At 52.4% G+C, this 16697-nt stretch overlaps 1 protein-coding gene across 1 annotated transcript; it reads left to right on the plus strand.

Annotated features, from left to right (window-relative positions):
• The first annotated feature begins 2175 nt into the window (after window positions 1-2175).
• Krt79 (keratin 79) lies at window positions 2176-11876 on the plus strand. Its single transcript, XM_027949931.2, has 9 exons — window positions 2176-2652; window positions 5094-5314; window positions 6907-6967; window positions 7094-7189; window positions 9417-9581; window positions 9775-9900; window positions 10550-10770; window positions 11369-11403; window positions 11671-11876. The coding sequence occupies exons 1-9, from the start codon at window positions 2176-2178 to the stop codon at window positions 11874-11876; spliced, it is 1608 nt and encodes a 535-aa protein (XP_027805732.1).
• The last annotated feature ends 4821 nt before the right edge of the window (window positions 11877-16697 follow it).

Genomic DNA, 16697 nt, shown 5'->3' on the forward strand with positions numbered 1-16697 from the left:
TGCTGGGGAAGGCAGAGGGGCTGCCCACTCCTCTGTCTGGTCTGGCCCATGCATGGCTCTGCTTGGGTGTGCGGGAGGCTATCTCCTGAGCAGCTGTGTGCTCCGTGAAGAGTGGGCCAGGGTGGCCTGTGCACCTGTCACTAGCTTCCAGCTCAAAACCTGGCACAGACGGCGTGCGTGGTACGGCTGTGAATGAGTTGCGTGAGTGAGTGTTTCCCTGGGTGGGGTGTATTTGGAGTGAATGTCAGTCTCTGGGGTGGGGTATATTTGTGTTTACGACCCGACTCCCACTCCCACCACCCCAGCAACATGGTGACTCAGAGGACTGACATCACTCCCTCTCCAGGGGGCTGGCAGCCGCATCCTGGAGGCTAGGCTGGTTCATGACTGTATTCCCTCCCACGCTGCGCTGCGTGCGCAGGGAGAGATAAGGGAGGCTGAGAAAGTGATCCCAGCCTGGGGAAAGGAGTCAAAGGCCGGTGGGAAGAGATGGCTCAGTCTAGGGCTCACAGGCCATCATTTTCCCAAAGGATTTCTGTGGGCCATGCTTATAGGCCAAAGAGATGAGGCCCAGAGAGGTTGAGAGTTGCCTGAGGACACAGGGCTAGTGGGCATTTGTCTTTAAGCCCTGCTCCTGTAAATGTCTGACACCCTCACTCCAAGCAGGCAAGACAGTCTCTCAGGCATTAGGGACTAGTCTTGTGGGTGCCTTACCTCACTCCTCGTGGGAGCTGCACTTGACTTCTTCAAACAATAGGGAGCCCTTATGGTCCTCCAGGGAGCTCCTTGGGGCCTGGAGGGCTCTTTCTCTCCATCTGCCTTCCGTTGGGGAATGGAGAATGCCTCTTCCATTGGGGTCCCATGCCTCTCTTTTGGGGTCTCGGGGAGCCAAGCTGGCTGAGCCTCCCAGCTGTAGCCCAGTGGGGTGTGAGGACTCTCCTCTTCTTCCTTTTTCATTGCTGAAAGCTGAAGGGGGCGAGGAGGGCCACCAAATCACCTCCTCAATCAGCCCACAGTCCTAACATTTGGAGTCTCCCTGGCTTTGCTTGGGGCTGGATTTGGTTTGAGTTGCCTGAGGTGGGTAGGGAGCAAGGGATTATGTGATTTTGAATGTTTTTCAGTGCTATGCAGATGTTTCCACCACTGAGCTACATCCTCAGCTGAAGGACGCCCTTGGCCCCTTCTGAGTCAAGAATTTGGGCTCTTGACGGGCAGGGAAAGAGGGGACTCATGGGGGTGCTGCATAGGCTTTTGGGGGCTTCTGTTGTTCTGGGATCTGTATTTCCACCCATGAAGGGAGGTGTCCCTCACCCACTTTCAGCTCCTTCCAAAGTGGCCGCACGCACCCTTCTAGGGAGATTCCACCTGCAGAAAGTCAGGGGTTTCAGGTGATGGCAGGAGCTCCTTACCCACATCCAGTCCTCAGGAGAGTGTGCTGTGACCCCAGGCCCCAGGGAGATGCCTGAAGACCCCAGAGCTTTCTACCCCTCATCATGTGCCCACAGCCCATGGGTGGGCAGGGGCCTCTTTATGTCCTTGAATTCACTTTGTTCCACACAGTATCTCTACCCAACAGACATCTGCCAGTCGAAAGAGCAGACTGCCACCCTGTCACCTGTGCCCCCAACCCAGGACCTGCTAGGAGGCAACAGGGAGGCTGCCCATGGGCCAGGAGTGGGACTGGAGCAGGCCTGGGCACTCTTCAGCAGCCCGTTGCCCAACGTTCCTTCCCTTCCACCTGCACAGCAGAGGGCCCTGGGGCCTTGGCTTACAACAGGGCCTTGGGAGGAAGCTCACAGAACACAGAGTCCCATTGACTGAGGCCACCAGGGCTGGGTGGGAGGAGAACCAGTCAGCCACTGGGTGTTGGGGGTGGATGTGGGAGCCCTTATCATCCTGTTCTAAGTGAGGACTGCCTGAGGGAGAGAGTCTTGCTCAGCCCCAGCTCTGGAGCACAGGTGAGGGCTGGGAGGGGCCGGCCCCTCCTGCCTGCTGGGGGAGAGGGGACTCCCTCCAGGCCCATGGCCCCTCCCTCTCCTCCTGGGGCAAGGAGGCAGGGGTGCGTGTGGAGCCCAGGAACCAGCCCAGCTGGGAGAAGATAAAAACGCCATTGGTGGCCCAGCAGCTCCCGCGCTGCCTCCTGTTCTCAGCCTGCTCTCGGCCACTCTGCCAGCCATGAGATCCTCCCTGTCTCGGCAAACCTACTCAACCAAAGGAGGCTTCAGCTCCAACTCAGCCAGCGGAGGGGGCGGGTGTAGAACCCGCAACAGCTTCAGCTCGGTGACAATGTCCCGGAGCAGTGGCGGTGGTGGTGGGGCTCGCTGTGGCCCCAGCACCAGTGGCTTTGGCAGCCGGAGCCTCTATAACTTGGGAGGCAGCAAGAGCATCTCTGTCAGCGTGGCCGGAGGGGCCTCCTCGGGCCGGGCTCTGGGGGGCTTCGGCTTTGGCAGTGGGGCCTACATGGGCCTGGGGGCTGGCAGGCAGACCTTCGGGCCTGCTTGTCCTCCAGGGGGGATCCAGGAGGTCACTGTCAACCAGAGCCTGCTGACCCCCCTCAATGTGGAGATAGACCCAGAGATCCAGCGGGTGCGCACCCAGGAGCGCGAGCAGATCAAGACCCTCAACAACAAGTTCGCCTCCTTCATCGACAAGGTGGGGGGCATGGTGTGGATGCAGGGCCTCTAAGGAAGGGAGCAGGGGCAGACACTGGGGTGGGGCTGGGTGGGAGGATTTGGTTTCCTTGGGCCTGAGCCTGGGGCTGAGATGTGGATGGGGATGGTCCTCCGCCTCTTTCTGTAGAATCTTCATTCTAAGCACGAGGCCTCCTGGCCAAGCCCAGTGGTGGTGGTGTGTGTGGGGGGGGAGCCTTTATTATGGTCATCCTTTTTTTTTTTTTTTTTTAAATATTTATTTTTTAGTTGTAGTTGGACCTTCATTGAATACCTTCATTTTATTTATTTATTTTTATGTGGTGCTGAGGATCGAACCCAGGGCCTCGCATGTTCGAGGCGAGTGCTCTACTACTGAGCCACAGTCCCAGCCCTATGGTCATCCTTAATATAACTACATGGCAGTCTTGTCTCAGAATCAAAACTTGGATAGTCCTTGCTGCTCCTCTTAGTATGGTGGCCCTTACTGTATTTTTGTCATTCTATAGCTGGGGAAACCGTGACTCGGGAGTTCAACAAGTTATCCAAAGCTGAGGTTGGCCTCCGTCTGTCCCTGCTCTCTCAGGCTTGGAGGAGGCCTAAGGGCCAGATGTGGTCAGAACACAGTTGGGGGGTCTCAGGGGAAGTCCTCCATTGCTTCTCCTTTTTCTGCTCCCTGCTGAAGTCAAGAAGCTCAGTTTGGGGTGGACAATGAGGTGGGTGGTCACCAGGTTACCAAGCCCTGAGGCTGTGGAGTTTGGACTGTTGCAGACTGGGAGTGTCTGCATCCTTCTCTGGTCTCCAGGCTGACTGGGGTGACTCTTGTACTGTTTTCTGGCACTTCTTGGTACATCCTTTTGGCCTTGTCTTTCTTGGCCCTGAGCCTTGGAAGTGGGGAAAGATGTGGTGGACAACTGTACTTTGGTCCAGTGATTTGTGCTTTCACAAAGAACACTCACATCCCCATTTTCATGCAATACCCTCAGTGGTTCCCTGACTCTGGTACCATTTTTTTGATACTGAGGAATGAACCCAGGGGCACTTAGCCCCTGAGCCACATCCCCAGCCCTATTTTATATTTTATTTAGAGACAGGATCTCATTGAGTTGTTTAGGGCCTCGCTAAGTTGCTGAGGCTGGCTTTGAACTTGCAATTCTCCTGCCTCAGCCTCCCGAGCTGCTGGGATTAGAGGGCTGTGCCATTGTGCTGGGCCAGTACCATTTTTGAGATTAGAAAATTGAGGTTTACAAAGGTTGAGGGATTTTCCCAGGCTCATACAGGTACACGAAGGCAGAGGCAGAACTGGAGCCCATCGTTCTTGGCACCAAGAGGTTCACCTGCTACCTGGAGCTCTCTTGTGGTGTGACAGTGGCTCAGGCCATGTGGAGGTGGAGAGACAGGATGGCAGATTCCGATGAAGCAAGGCCTCCCGCCCACCTCCTTGCTCTCTCCCCTAGTGACTTTTGGTTCTTTTGTGGGACTGTCCCAGGAGTCAAATAGGCAAAACCTTTTCTTGGGCTTCCAGAATCATTGCCTGGTCACTGGAGGGTGAGAGATGTGTGTCTGGTGTTTCAGAGTCTGGCTGGGCAGAGCTGTCCCCTCTTCCTGGGGAGTGCTGTTAACCCACCCTTTGAGCCTCCTTTTAGGCCTGTAGAATTGGTCCCAGGCATAGATATTAAAAAAACAAAAGCAAAACCAAAACACCAAAACCCCAAAACCAACCAACCAAAAAACAAACAAACAAAAAACATAAAAAATGAGGAATTTGCAGAGAAGTTGCAAGAATAGTCCTACATAGGTTTTCAGATTTAGTAGTTTTCAACATTTGGCCATAATTTTTCTCTCTTGCTTGTGTGTGTATCATTAGCATTTATTTATTTATTTTTGTACTGGAGATTAAACCCAGGGGCACTTAATCACTGAGCCACATCCCCAGCCCTTTTTTATATTTTATGTAGAGACAAGGTCTCACCGAATTGCTTAGGGCCTTGCTAAGTTACTGAGACTGGCTTTGAACTTGCAATCCTCCTGCTTCCCGAGCTGCTGGGATTACAGGAGTGCACCACTGTACCTGGCCTTATCAGCATTTTTGACAGTTGATTTTGGTGCAGAATTAGGATTCAGAATTCAGAATTGACCTGGTCTTTTTTACTCAGGACAAGCAAGAAAGGGAGAAGTGGTGTGACCAAGGCCAACCTGTAAATGTCTGAGCCAGGGCTCTTGTGTTTATTAATTCTTAAGAGTCCTTCTCATCAGGTGGGGCTGTCATGCCAGCAGAGATGCTCCCCTCAGCACTCTGTCCCCTCAGGACTCTCTCCCCTCAGCAGGGTGCAAGTGCTGCTGCTCTGCCGCTGTGATGCTGGCTTGGGATGCAGGGGGGTGGTGGTCCCTGTCCTCAGTCCCTCCTGTGGCCAGAGGATAATACCCTTCTTTTCTCTGGCTTAGGTACGTTTCCTGGAGCAGCAGAATAAAGTGCTGGAGACCAAGTGGGCTTTGCTGCAGGAGCAAAGCCAGAACATGGGTGTCACCAGAAACAACCTGGAGCCCATCTTTGAGGCCTACCTGAGCAGCCTGCGGAGGCAGCTGGATAGCAAGCAGGACGAGCGGGGGAGATTGGACTTGGAGCTGAGGAACGTGCAAGATCTCCTGGAGGACTTCAAGAACAAGTGAGGAGAACTGGGCAGGCTGGCCTAGGGCAAGGGGCAGTGTGGGAATCTCCTGGAGAGAGCCTCCCACTCCCAGGGTTCTAGAATCTACCTGTTTCCCTCGGATGCTCAGTTCTGGGACCTGCTGCTGCCTGGAGAATTGGTGACTTAGTTTGTGTATTGTTTGTAGTTAAAAATATGTTTTTTTTTTAAAAGCATCTGGGCATGGCGGCACATACCTGTAATTGCAGCAATTTGGGAGCCTGAGGCAGGAGGATTGCAAGTTCAAAGCCAGTCTCAGCAACTTAATGAGGCCCTATTCAATTTAGTGAGACCCTATCTCTCAATAAAACATAGAAAGGGCTGGGGATGGGGATCAGTGGTAAAGCGCCCCTGGGATCAATCCCCAGTACCAAAAAAAAAAAAAAAAAAAAAAAAGCATTTCTATAAGGTAGGGAGAATAGTATATTGAACCTTCACGTTCCATTCAACTTTAATAATTATTGACTCAGAGCCAATCTCAGTTCATCTCTCCCTCTACCCACTCCTCCTTCCTTATTGTCTTGAAGAAATTGCAGTCATCAAATCATTTTATTCACAAATGTTTTACTGGATCTATTTATATAGTTTGCCTGCCTAATGTAATAAAACATGAACATAATATTATAATCACAAAATAGTCTTTCCTCAATATCATCAAACATCCAGACAGTTTTGAATTTTTAATTGTTCCATGAATGTCATAAATTTAAAAAATACAGTTCATTGTAACTGAGCTCCAAATTCACTTATTGAGGATGGTGGATATGTATATTTATAATTTGAAGTCACAATTTTTTTAAAATTATTTTTTAGTTGGACACAATACCTTTATTTAATTTATTTTTATGTGGTGTTGAGGATTGAACCCAGGGCCTTGCTTGTGCTAGGTGAGTGATCTACCACTGAGCCACAACCCCAGACCCTGAAGTCACAAGTTTTTCCATAACTTGACACTAGCAATTTCTCAACCTTAAAAGTCTCAACAGAAATGGATATGGAGGCATTGGTTGTTTGAAGTGACATCCAGTTGTTGAAAGTGAATGCAAAGGTAACCATTTTGGCACATCTTTGGTTGCTCCTATAAAGCCTCTGCAGGGCTCTCTTCCAAAGACATGGCTGCTGTTGATTGTCATATTTATTGCATAAAGTTGTGTCCCTTTCCTCAGGAAGGGATTGGGAGAGAGAATGCTTAAACAAAGACAGTACCCCAAGTTTTTTCACTGATTAGTCACATTAAAGAATTGCTCCCAAGCTGGGCATGGTGATGCATGACAGGGTGAGATCCTGTCTCAAAATGTAATACAAAGGGCTGTGAGGTAGCTCAGTGGCAGAGCACTCTTGGGTTCAGGCCAAGGTGACAGGATTGAACTTAACATGAAGTGACCAGAGAATTGTAGGCTCCTCAGATCAGCAGGAACCACAAGGCCTCTCCAGTATTGCAAAACAAAAACAACAAAAATTGCTCCCCAAAAGCATTCTTGGGCAATGGGGGACCCATCAGGGCTTCCTTAAAGCCAGGAGGGTCCAATGCCTAAAAGGCAGAACTGGGCTGAGCCTTCCTTGTATAACAGGTACGAGGATGAAATCAACAAGCGCACCGCTTTGGAGAATGAGTTTGTGGTGCTCAAGAAGGTGAGCAGGGAGTGGGGAACTGAGGAGGTGGTCCTTTGGCTGCCAGGGTGCTGGGTTGGCCCAGAGAGATGAGACCCCTGTCAATGGAGCATCTCCTTTGCTCTCTCCTATCCCCTCCCCTGCCAGGATGTGGATGCTTCGTATATGGGCCGAATGGATCTGCATGGCAAAGTGGACTCCTTGAACCAGGAGATTGACTTTCTCCAGGCTCTCTACGAAATGGTGAGGTGGCCAAAGGACAGGGAGGATTCCCTTACAGTGCTGGGGACTCCCAACGGAGATCAGAACTGAATTTACCAGTGCAACTTGTTAAAAGATGGGATGTTAATCCTTTAATTAGCGCTGCCTTCCATGCATGAAGTGCTCTCCATGGGCCAGGCACCTGTCAAGCCTCTTAGAGAATCCTCTCCACAACTTCCTAAAGTAGGTACTATTGTTGTCTCTGCTTCATAGTCAAGGACACAAAGAGTAACTTGTCCACGGTCACAGAGCTAGGATGAGGCAGTGTAAGGATTCAAACTTGACTTTGAACTCCAGAATCTGGCTCTCATCACACTGTTCAGTTGCCCTCTTCCTATCCAGTTTGTATTGGAGCAAAGGATGGAGGAGCAGAGATGGGCAGAGAGGAGGGAAAGGGTTCCAGATTGTAGCAGGAGATGAGGTGGGGGCAGTGGGTAGATCAAAGGATCCAAGTGGGGTCCCAGGAGACAGGGAGCCTTGGAGACTAAGGTGACAGGGTTGAATTTAACACAAAGTGGCCAGAGAATCGTAGGCTCCTCAGATCATCAGGGACCATAAGGCTAATCCTGGGTCCAGTGTAAGAACCTTCCTATGACCTCCCTGACAGGGGTCAGGTAGCTTCCCCTAGAACACTCCTAGTGCAGGGAGCTCACTGTTTTTGAGGGTAGGCATTGCCATTGTTGAGTGCTCTCTTAGAAACCTGACTTGCATCTTGTTCCCATTTCGTCTCTTGACTGGTCCTGACTCTGCCCTCTGGGCTACATGTATCCAGTTGTCTTCCATGTGACACTTGTCTTTCCCACAACAGTCTTTTAGTGGCCAGGATGATGAAGGAACAAAAAATCTGTGAGAAACTTCAGGAAACAGTTTTTTTTTTTTTTTGGTGGATTGAACCCGGGGGCTCTTTACCATGGAGCTATGCACCCCCAGCCCTAAAAAGAGAATAATAATAAAATAATAAAATAAAAGAATAATAAAATAGAAAACTATTTTGAGACAGAGTCTCCCTAAGTTGCCCAAGTTGGCTTTGAACTTGCAAACTTCCTGTTTCAGCCTCCTAAGCAGTAAGGATTATAGATATCTGCTATGGTGCTTTCCAGGAGACAGGATTCTAAATGAAGTAGTCAGAAAACAGAGGGGTGGGAGGGAGAACTGATGTCCATCCATGCAGCTTAATGCTGCCCCAGTTTGTGTATTCTTTATAGAAGCCCTCTTATCCCTGGACAACCCTTGGATTTTTTCACATGAATGTTTTCAAGGAAGACTGGCATCTATTCTTCTCCAACTTTCTGTATTTAGGGAGTTGAATTTTTGGAACAGAATGCAGGAGTTAATAATTTTCTTTCTTTCCTATGGTTTCATCTCATCATTTGAAGCCATGTGGGCATGGAGAATCTTGATTCCGCTCTCCACTATACTAGTAATGCCCTGCTCTGGGTCCTTTGTAGACTGGGTAAACTTTCAGTTTAGTTATTTGATCTAGATTTTTTTTTTCATGTGTGTGTTGCTGGGGATGGAATCCAGGCCCCCATGATGCTAAACAAGTGCTCCACCACAGCTACCTGCTAACCCAATTTAGTTATTTGAAAACTCCAGTGTAGCCAGGCATAGTGTAACTCCAGGGACTTGGGAGGCTGAGGCAAGAGGATCACAAGTTCAAAGCCAGTCTCAGCAGTTTAATGAGGCCCTAAGCAACTTAAGGAGACCCTTAAGGAGACCCAACTTAAGGGCAGGGTAGTGGGATTTAGGGCAATTGGTGGCAGCCCAGTCCAATGTAATCATGATCCAGTGACCAGGACACAGAGACCCTCAGCTCCCTATCATCTTCCCTCTCTGTCACCTTCACTGCTTGCATGTAATTGCAGATGGACCCTAGAAACTCAGGAAGGGCCCAAGAGTATCAGGACAGTCTGGAGTGATCAGAGGAAGCCATCTGGGCCTTAGATGCAGAAAGTGCGTTAGAGCAGAAAGTGTGTGTTCTCTTTCTCCTCTCTGATCTCTTGGTGGCCTGCAAATGTACAAAAATAAATGAAGGCTATAAAAATGGGAGCCCAGGTGACAAGCGGGGAGACCGAAGCCTCTTCCTGCAGTCATGGGTTCTTTATAGGGGGGTTCCTGGGGAAGCCTAGGGTGGCCCTCCTGATACCATGACTGTCCTTGTCCCCTGCTCCCCACCCCACCCTGGTAGTAGCTGTTTGTGTTTCTTCAGGAGCTGAGCCAAGTGCAGACCCACGTGTCTGACACCAATGTCGTCCTGTCCATGGACAACAACCGCAGCCTGGACCTGGACAGCATCATTGCCGAGGTCAAGGCCCAGTATGAGCTGATTGCCCAGAGGAGCCGGGCGGAGGCCGAGGCCTGGTACCAGACCAAGGTGAGAAGAACGGCTGGTCAGGGATTGGGCACAGACCTCCGATGGCCTGGGCCACTGGGACGTGGGAGCCCTGGGGACCAGGTATACTCAGCCTCCACAGGCCTCCACTGGCAGGTGGCTCTGGGGCCAGTGGTTACCCACGTGGTCCTGGTGCTCACTCTCTGATGCTCACTGCTGCTTCTTTGGGCTCTAGTACGAGGAGCTGCAGGTGACAGCGGGGAAGCATGGGGACAACCTGCGGGACACCAAGAACGAGATTGCGGAGCTTACCCGCACTATCCAGAGGCTGCAGAGTGAGGTGGATGCGGCCAAGAAGCAGGTGGGCCTCTCTCTGGGCCTTGTGGTCAGGCCAGGTGTTGGCAGGGCTGGAGGGCCTTCTTCCATGGTCACCCTGAGGGGCAAGGCCGGCTCTTCTTCTGATAGATGGGACGACTCAGATGCTGGACCATCACGGTCAATGTGTTCCACTTACAGGATAGGAAACTGGGGCCCAGAGACTTGGGGAAGGGGCTTGTCCAAGGTCACACAGCATATAAGTGGTAGAGCAGGTTGGCTACTTCCTCTAAGGAGATTGATCCATCCCATCTCTTGGAGGAGGCAGAAGGTTCCAGAATCCAGGTCACAGAGGCTAACCCCATCTAGGGTATGGCTAAAAAGCACGAATTCTTCTTTAGATCAGAAGGAAGACTTTGGCTAATAGTGAGATTGCATCATTTATTCTATCTCTTCTGAAGCACTGGTCTGAGCTGCAGCTGGAGGGATTGAAGTTAGAATTCAGTCAAGGCTTCCCAGTGCTGCCACATGATCCTGCTTTCTAATAATCCTTCTTTCAGAGGCATATTTCTCTTTCTGTTCTTTCCCCCTTGGTTGGGGCAGGGACTTGGGGAAGGTGACTCCTGACATGAGGGCAGAGAGATGAATGGGATGACCCTAGAGGGTGTTCCCAACACCTCTCACCCCTGGGGCAGTGTCAGCAGCTGCAGGCGGCCATCGCCGAAGCGGAGCAGCGTGGGGAGATGGCGCTCAAGGATGCTAAGAAGAAGCTCGGGGATCTGGACACGGCCCTGCACCAGGCTAAGGAGGACCTGGCCCGGCTGCTGCGTGACTACCAGGCCCTCATGAATGTCAAACTGGCCCTGGATGTGGAGATCGCCACCTACCGCAAGCTGTTGGAGAGCGAGGAGAGCAGGTGGTGGCCCCTCTGCCCCACTGAGGGCTTCCTGTCCCTGTCCCCTGGGAGGAGGAAGCACCGGGAGGGGGTCCTGACTCACCTCGGGGACACTTCCCTCCCCTCATGGACTTCTTGCCTCTGCTGCTCATTTCCTGGGTGGTACAAACTTGATCCTTAATCTTGGGGGTGGCTGCAGCCAGGGAGAAAGGAAGCCAGTATAAACTTTGAAAAAAAACCCAAACCCCCACAAAACCACATCTCCCTCAGCATGATGTGGAGAGGAAGTGGGCAGAACTGGGGCGGCTCTGTGAGGCCAGGGACTTTGTCTCCCCTGGAGCTGGGATGCCATCCATGGTCCTGGGGTGGGGGAGGCAGGTGTGTGTGTGTGGGCGTGGCCAGAGGATGTGCTGGTAGGGCCATTGGTCCCAGAGGACTGGTTTAGGACATGATGGGAGGCCCACGGGTCCCAGGCCAGCTGCATGCACACACTTATGTCTCCTGGTCTTGTTACTGTCACCTGATCTTGGCCCTGATCCAGTCTAATGTAATCTAATGAGGGTTTTCTCCCGGGTTCCTGGGGTCACTGACCCCTCTCCTGGCCTTTCTGCTTCCCTAGGATGTCTGGAGAATGTCCCAGCGCTGTCAGCATTTGTGAGTATTTGCTGCTCCGTTCCTGCCCCACCCCTGGCCTGGCCCCAGAACACTCTGTCCATTCAACCTGAACCTGCCCTAAAGTGTGCTCTCCTTCAGAGCTTCCCAGAGAGCGAGCTCCCTGTGCTGGGCTCCCCTCCCCAGTTCCCATGGGAAATTTCCCATGTTCCAGTCCTTTGATGATCTTCTGCCCCCCCTGCCCCGCCCCGCCCTGCCAGCCCTTTCCTGGCACTGCCTCTGGCCTAATCCAGACCCTTTGCCTTGCAGCTGTGACTGGCAACTCCACCACCATGGTTGGAGGCAGTGCGGCTGGCTTTGGGGGTGGCGTCTCCCTAGGTGGGAGCGGGGCTGGCTTCAAGGCTGGATTCAGCACGAACGTGGGCTACGGCAATGTCAAAGGCGGGGCCGGCTCCGGGGGCACCTCCATCCTGCGGAAGACCACCACGGTCAAGACGTCCAGCAGGAGGTACTAGCCGCTGAGACAGGCATGCCGGGGGCCCTGCAGTCCTCTCGCTGCCCCATCCCCATCCCTGCTATCCTCTCCAACCTTCTCAGGAACAGCCCTGGGGACCACAGACCCAGTGTATTTTCACACCACACTATTTGGGTACGATTTGTATTGGGGGAAGGGCTCAAATCTATCCAGTTTTTCTCCTGGGAGGTGCTGTGGGTTGGGAGGTTAAGGTCCTCATCTTGAGCAGCATGGTCGAGTGATCTGATGGTGACCACTGAGAGGAGACTGGGTGTCCCAGGCCACCTCTGTCTCGCTCACCACCTCTGCCTTTCTGCTGGGAATCCAGGGCCGGCGGGGGAGGAAGGGGGAAGTGAAGAGTGGTTCCCCCAAATCCTCCAACCTCCCCAGTCACCCACCCCCTCCTCCACCGTGTACCCGGTCTGTGCCTGTGATATGTCTCAATAAACTTCAACTCCAGTCAGCGGTTGTGGCTGCAGTCTGTCCTGCCTGGGAAGTGAGTCATGTCAATAAGCACTGGATGGTTGACCACCACACACTCACTATGTCCCGGTCACCTTGAGGGCCAAAGTGTATTTGCTCTATGCTGCCGCTCCCCCAGGGCCTGTGTGTAGCTGTGGGAGGACCCTGAGGCTCTGAGGGAGGATGGAAGTTGCTGAAGGCCTGACCCAGCTGCTGGGCGGCTGCCTGTCACTCAGCATGCCCCCTGGTGCTCATTCAGCCCTTCACTTCTCTGAGGGGCAGGCAGCGTGATTTGTTCAGTGCAGAGATCCTGGGCTTCAGAACTAGGCAGACTCAGGTTAAATTCCAGTTCTGCCACTTACTAGCTATGCAACATTGGGCAAGTCGATCAACCACTCTGAGCCTTAGTTGCCTCCTTTGTAAAATCAGGATTGTGAGGAAAACATGAGTTAAGCATACTTCCCTTCTCCTTGACTTCTGGATTCCCACCTTCTTGGAGTGAGATGGTTTCTCTCTCAGCCCCCGTATTCAGTCATCCGTGCCAATGCACGTTCAATTGGATTTTATGGTTTACAAATACATTATTTCACCTCAGAATTCGATGGGGGGTATGTGATCCCCTATTTTACAGATGAGGCAATTGAGGCTCAATGATCATCAGAATGAACCCTCAAGCCCACTGCCACTGAGCTGGTCTAATGTGAAGACAGCTGTTGGGGGTGGGTCCGAGGCCCTGGGGGTGCCATTTCCAGCCTTCAGTCCTTCCTCCCCTGAAGCCACCTCCGTTCTGCCCCTGCCTCTGCCTCTCACCAGACTCCTCCCACCCCCTCAGCTCCAGAGCTCTCTGCCCCAGCGGGACCCCCTCTTCCATCTGTGCTCCTGCGGGACCCCCTCTTCCATCTATGCTCCTGCGGTTCCCGCAGGCTGCCTGCTCAGCCTGGCCTCCGGGCCCCAGTCCTGCCACCAGCTCCTTCCTGTCCCGTGTGCAGGCTGCGCTGGGCCCTCCCGCCTGCCTGGAGAGCGCCTGGCTGTCGCTGGATCTTGGACATGGGGCCCTCCTCAGAGGAGTCTGGGGAGCTGGTACAAGTTTCTACCGGGCAAGGGGTGCCAGCAGAGGGGTTCTGGCCGGAACCCTCAGCATGGCTTAGAACACAAGGGCGAGCAGTGAAAGAGTCTGCTTCCCTCACCCGGGTGCTCCTGAGTTTGGGAGTCAGCCACACTCGCAGGATGACCCATCTCTTCTCAGGGGTGCAGACCGCTCTGATGTGCATGCTTTAGTGATAAGAGCTAAAGTTTTCTGAGTGCCTACTGGGTGCTGCTAAGCCTCAAACAGACTCAATCTTCCCAATAACCTCTGATAGACGCACTGTTATCATCCCCATTGGCAGATGAGAAAGAAAAGGCACAGAGTGGTTAAGTAATTTGTTGAGGATCACACAGCTAGTAAGTAGCAGAGCTGAGTGTGGAATCCAAGCAATCTGGTTGCATAGTCCAAGCTGTTAACCACTGGTTGATGCTACTTGTTCAGAAAAGGAAACGGAGAAGCAGGGGGTACTGGAGCTAGAGAAAGTGCTAAATATAATCTTGTCTAAACGTGTCATCTTGTAGGTGAGAAGATGGGCTGAGAGAGGGAAGGGCCTGTCTAAAAGCCACCATAAACCAATACCAAAGTGAAAAAAAACTTTATTGAATTTAAAATTAGGGTTTAGAAATAGAACAATGGTCAGTTTTAATGAGAAACATTAAGTTAAATAAAATTCAGCCGTTACATTGCCACCCAGGAGCTCCGATCCACATCATATTACTCAGAAATCCTTGCTGAGGTTTTCATACAGAGTTCCTGGGACCTGGGGACCCCAGGGGTACTCTAGGGGGCCTGGAGGATAGCAGGCTGCAGGGAACTTGGGTCCCTCCTCTAACCTCTGCTTTCTCTGTGTTACTTTGTTGCAAGAGTAATTTCTCTGCCAGAAGTTGGGGAGCCCTTGCTGGCACATGCCCAGGGAAGAGACCAAGCGGGCAGCTCTGCAGCCCTGGGGAAGAGGGCCCTGGGCCAGACCCCTCCCCTGTTCTAAGTCCCTGCCCTCTTCTTGCCCTCGCGGCCTCTTCCTGAAATGCTGACGGCCCTTCTCTGCAGAATCTCTGATCCCCTTGTTGGCTGCTGCTCCCCGAGAGTGACTCAGAACGTCAAGGCTGGGTGGCAGAGTGGGGCACGGCACGGACCTGGCCAGCGAGGGAGGGAGCATTTTCTCACACGGTGCACCGGGTTTGGGGCAACAGTGACAGAGGGCCTCAGGATCCGTAATCCCAGGGCTCACCCCGAAAGCCCTAGGCGGGCACACCCTCCCGCCCTGCTCCCGCCCCATGTCAAGATCAGGAACAGCTGCCAGAGGAAGGAGGGTCACCGAGGGCACCAGTAAAAGCTGTGTGGGGGACTGGGGAGTGGGGAGGGGGCCTAGCTCTCAGCTGTCACTGCCAGGGAGAACCTCACTCCATTGGCCAACTCCAGCTAGATGGGAAGGAGACAGCAGTCCCGGAAGGAGAAACTCTTCTCTCTTCTTCTCTTACCATAGGGTGAAATGCTCTTTTGGTTGAAAAGTTCTTCTTTATGTCTACCTTTAGTTTCTTATGCTACAGTTCAAGGATTTTGTGAACTTCTGGCAATTCTGATTTAATAAAAGGCCACAGGTATGACGCTACACTAGGACTTTCTGATTGATTTGGGTTTATGATAAATTTAGATTTAATTAATTGGAGGACACAGGGTTAGCCTCTCAGGACAGTGTTGTCAAGTACCCCTAAGAACTGGGCCACATAAAGCAAGCAACCAATCATGTGACAAGAGTAAGGACAGAAAGGAGCTGAACCATGTCCCTGGAACACATAACCTATTGGCAAGATCCTATTCTGTAATGGTGGACCTGTAAGGCAGGGTCACCATGTAAAACACTGCAGTCTAGAAGTGAAGATCACAAGCTCTGAAGCCAGACGAATGAATGGGACTGTGTGATTTCGACAAGTTACATAGCCTCTCTGAGCTTCAGTGGCTGGAGCTCTAAACTGGGCATAGCAACACCACATTAATAGGGTTGTTGTGAGGAATGAGCACCTAGTGTTCACAAATAATGGCAGTTCTAAGGAAGTCCCTTCTACTTGAAAAGCACCATTTTTAAGATAAAAAAGTTATCCTACTTTTTGTCCTAGGGATGGCATATGCTTCCAGTTACCCCCAGAAAGTCCTCAGTGGAGTTTGCAGTTTGCGGCCCCACAGGCACAAAATAACATCCATCACTTTACATCTGGTTCCCCTGGAAGTGTCCTCCAGTCTTGTTTGGTTTTTGCTTGGGGATCTGGATGCAGCCCTAGGCTTGCTGTGCCTGCATCTTCTCCCCCTAGTGTTAGAGGGCTACAAGACCCAGGGGACATGAGCCACTGGGGGCTTCGTGTCTGGTGATGCAAACATCCACCAAGTTCATGAAAGTCTCCATCAAACCCTTGGGGGCAGCAGAGAGTAGAGCGGTTGGTGGAGGCATAGAGATGGAGACGAGGTGGTGGGCACGGGGCTCCAGGCCCACACGTGGGGGACAGCCCACCTCCCCTTGGGGGCAGGGACCAGTTAATTAGACTCAGTTCCCTGATGGGGGACTCCCAGGGAGCAGAACTCCCTGCTCCCAGGGGAGACGGGTGGACATCCCCAGGGGATCCTCACTGGGAGGCCAGTGCCCTCCAGCCCTTTTGCTCCTGAGTAGCAGGCTCAGTCAGGTTTGCTCGGGTGCTCGCTTCTGGACTGGCTGGTTCACAAAATGCACAAAATGGACATACTCACTTCATACCAGGCAGAGAGGCCTGGAGCCCGGAGTCTTTGAGACCAGTCTGATGTGGGTTCAAGTCACGGCTCTACCACATGCTGTGCAAATCTGGGAGCTCTTTGGCCTCTCTGAGTGTCCAAGTCATCGAGTGTAACAGAGCCAGCGAGGCCAGCTGCAGAGAGCCTCCAAGGAGACTACTTGTCCAGTGTATGTGAAGCATCCTGCATCACGCCTGGCACAAACTTGGTGCTCAATAAATACTGGTTGAAAGAGCGAATGTCCAGTCTCTTCCCTTGTAGGAGACAGGCCTGTCTAGAAGGTACCCTGCTGCCAGTGGACTGGCCACTGTTCCAGCCTTCCTTTGTAGATGGTTGCTCGGGGCCTGGGCCTCCAGGACTCACAGCCCCAGCACCTCTGCCGGTTCCATTTGCTTAGAGGCCTCCTGGACAGTGGCTGGGCAAGGGGAGAGGGACTGGGGTAGGGAGGAGGGAGAGAAGAGATGGCTGAACCCTGGGCAGCCTGGCCTTCCCTGCAGCCCTGGGAGTTTCTGACCA

The sequence above is a fragment of the Marmota flaviventris genome, chromosome 3, assembly GCF_047511675.1.
Source record: "Marmota flaviventris isolate mMarFla1 chromosome 3, mMarFla1.hap1, whole genome shotgun sequence".
NCBI classification, from domain to species: domain Eukaryota; kingdom Metazoa; phylum Chordata; class Mammalia; order Rodentia; family Sciuridae; genus Marmota; species Marmota flaviventris.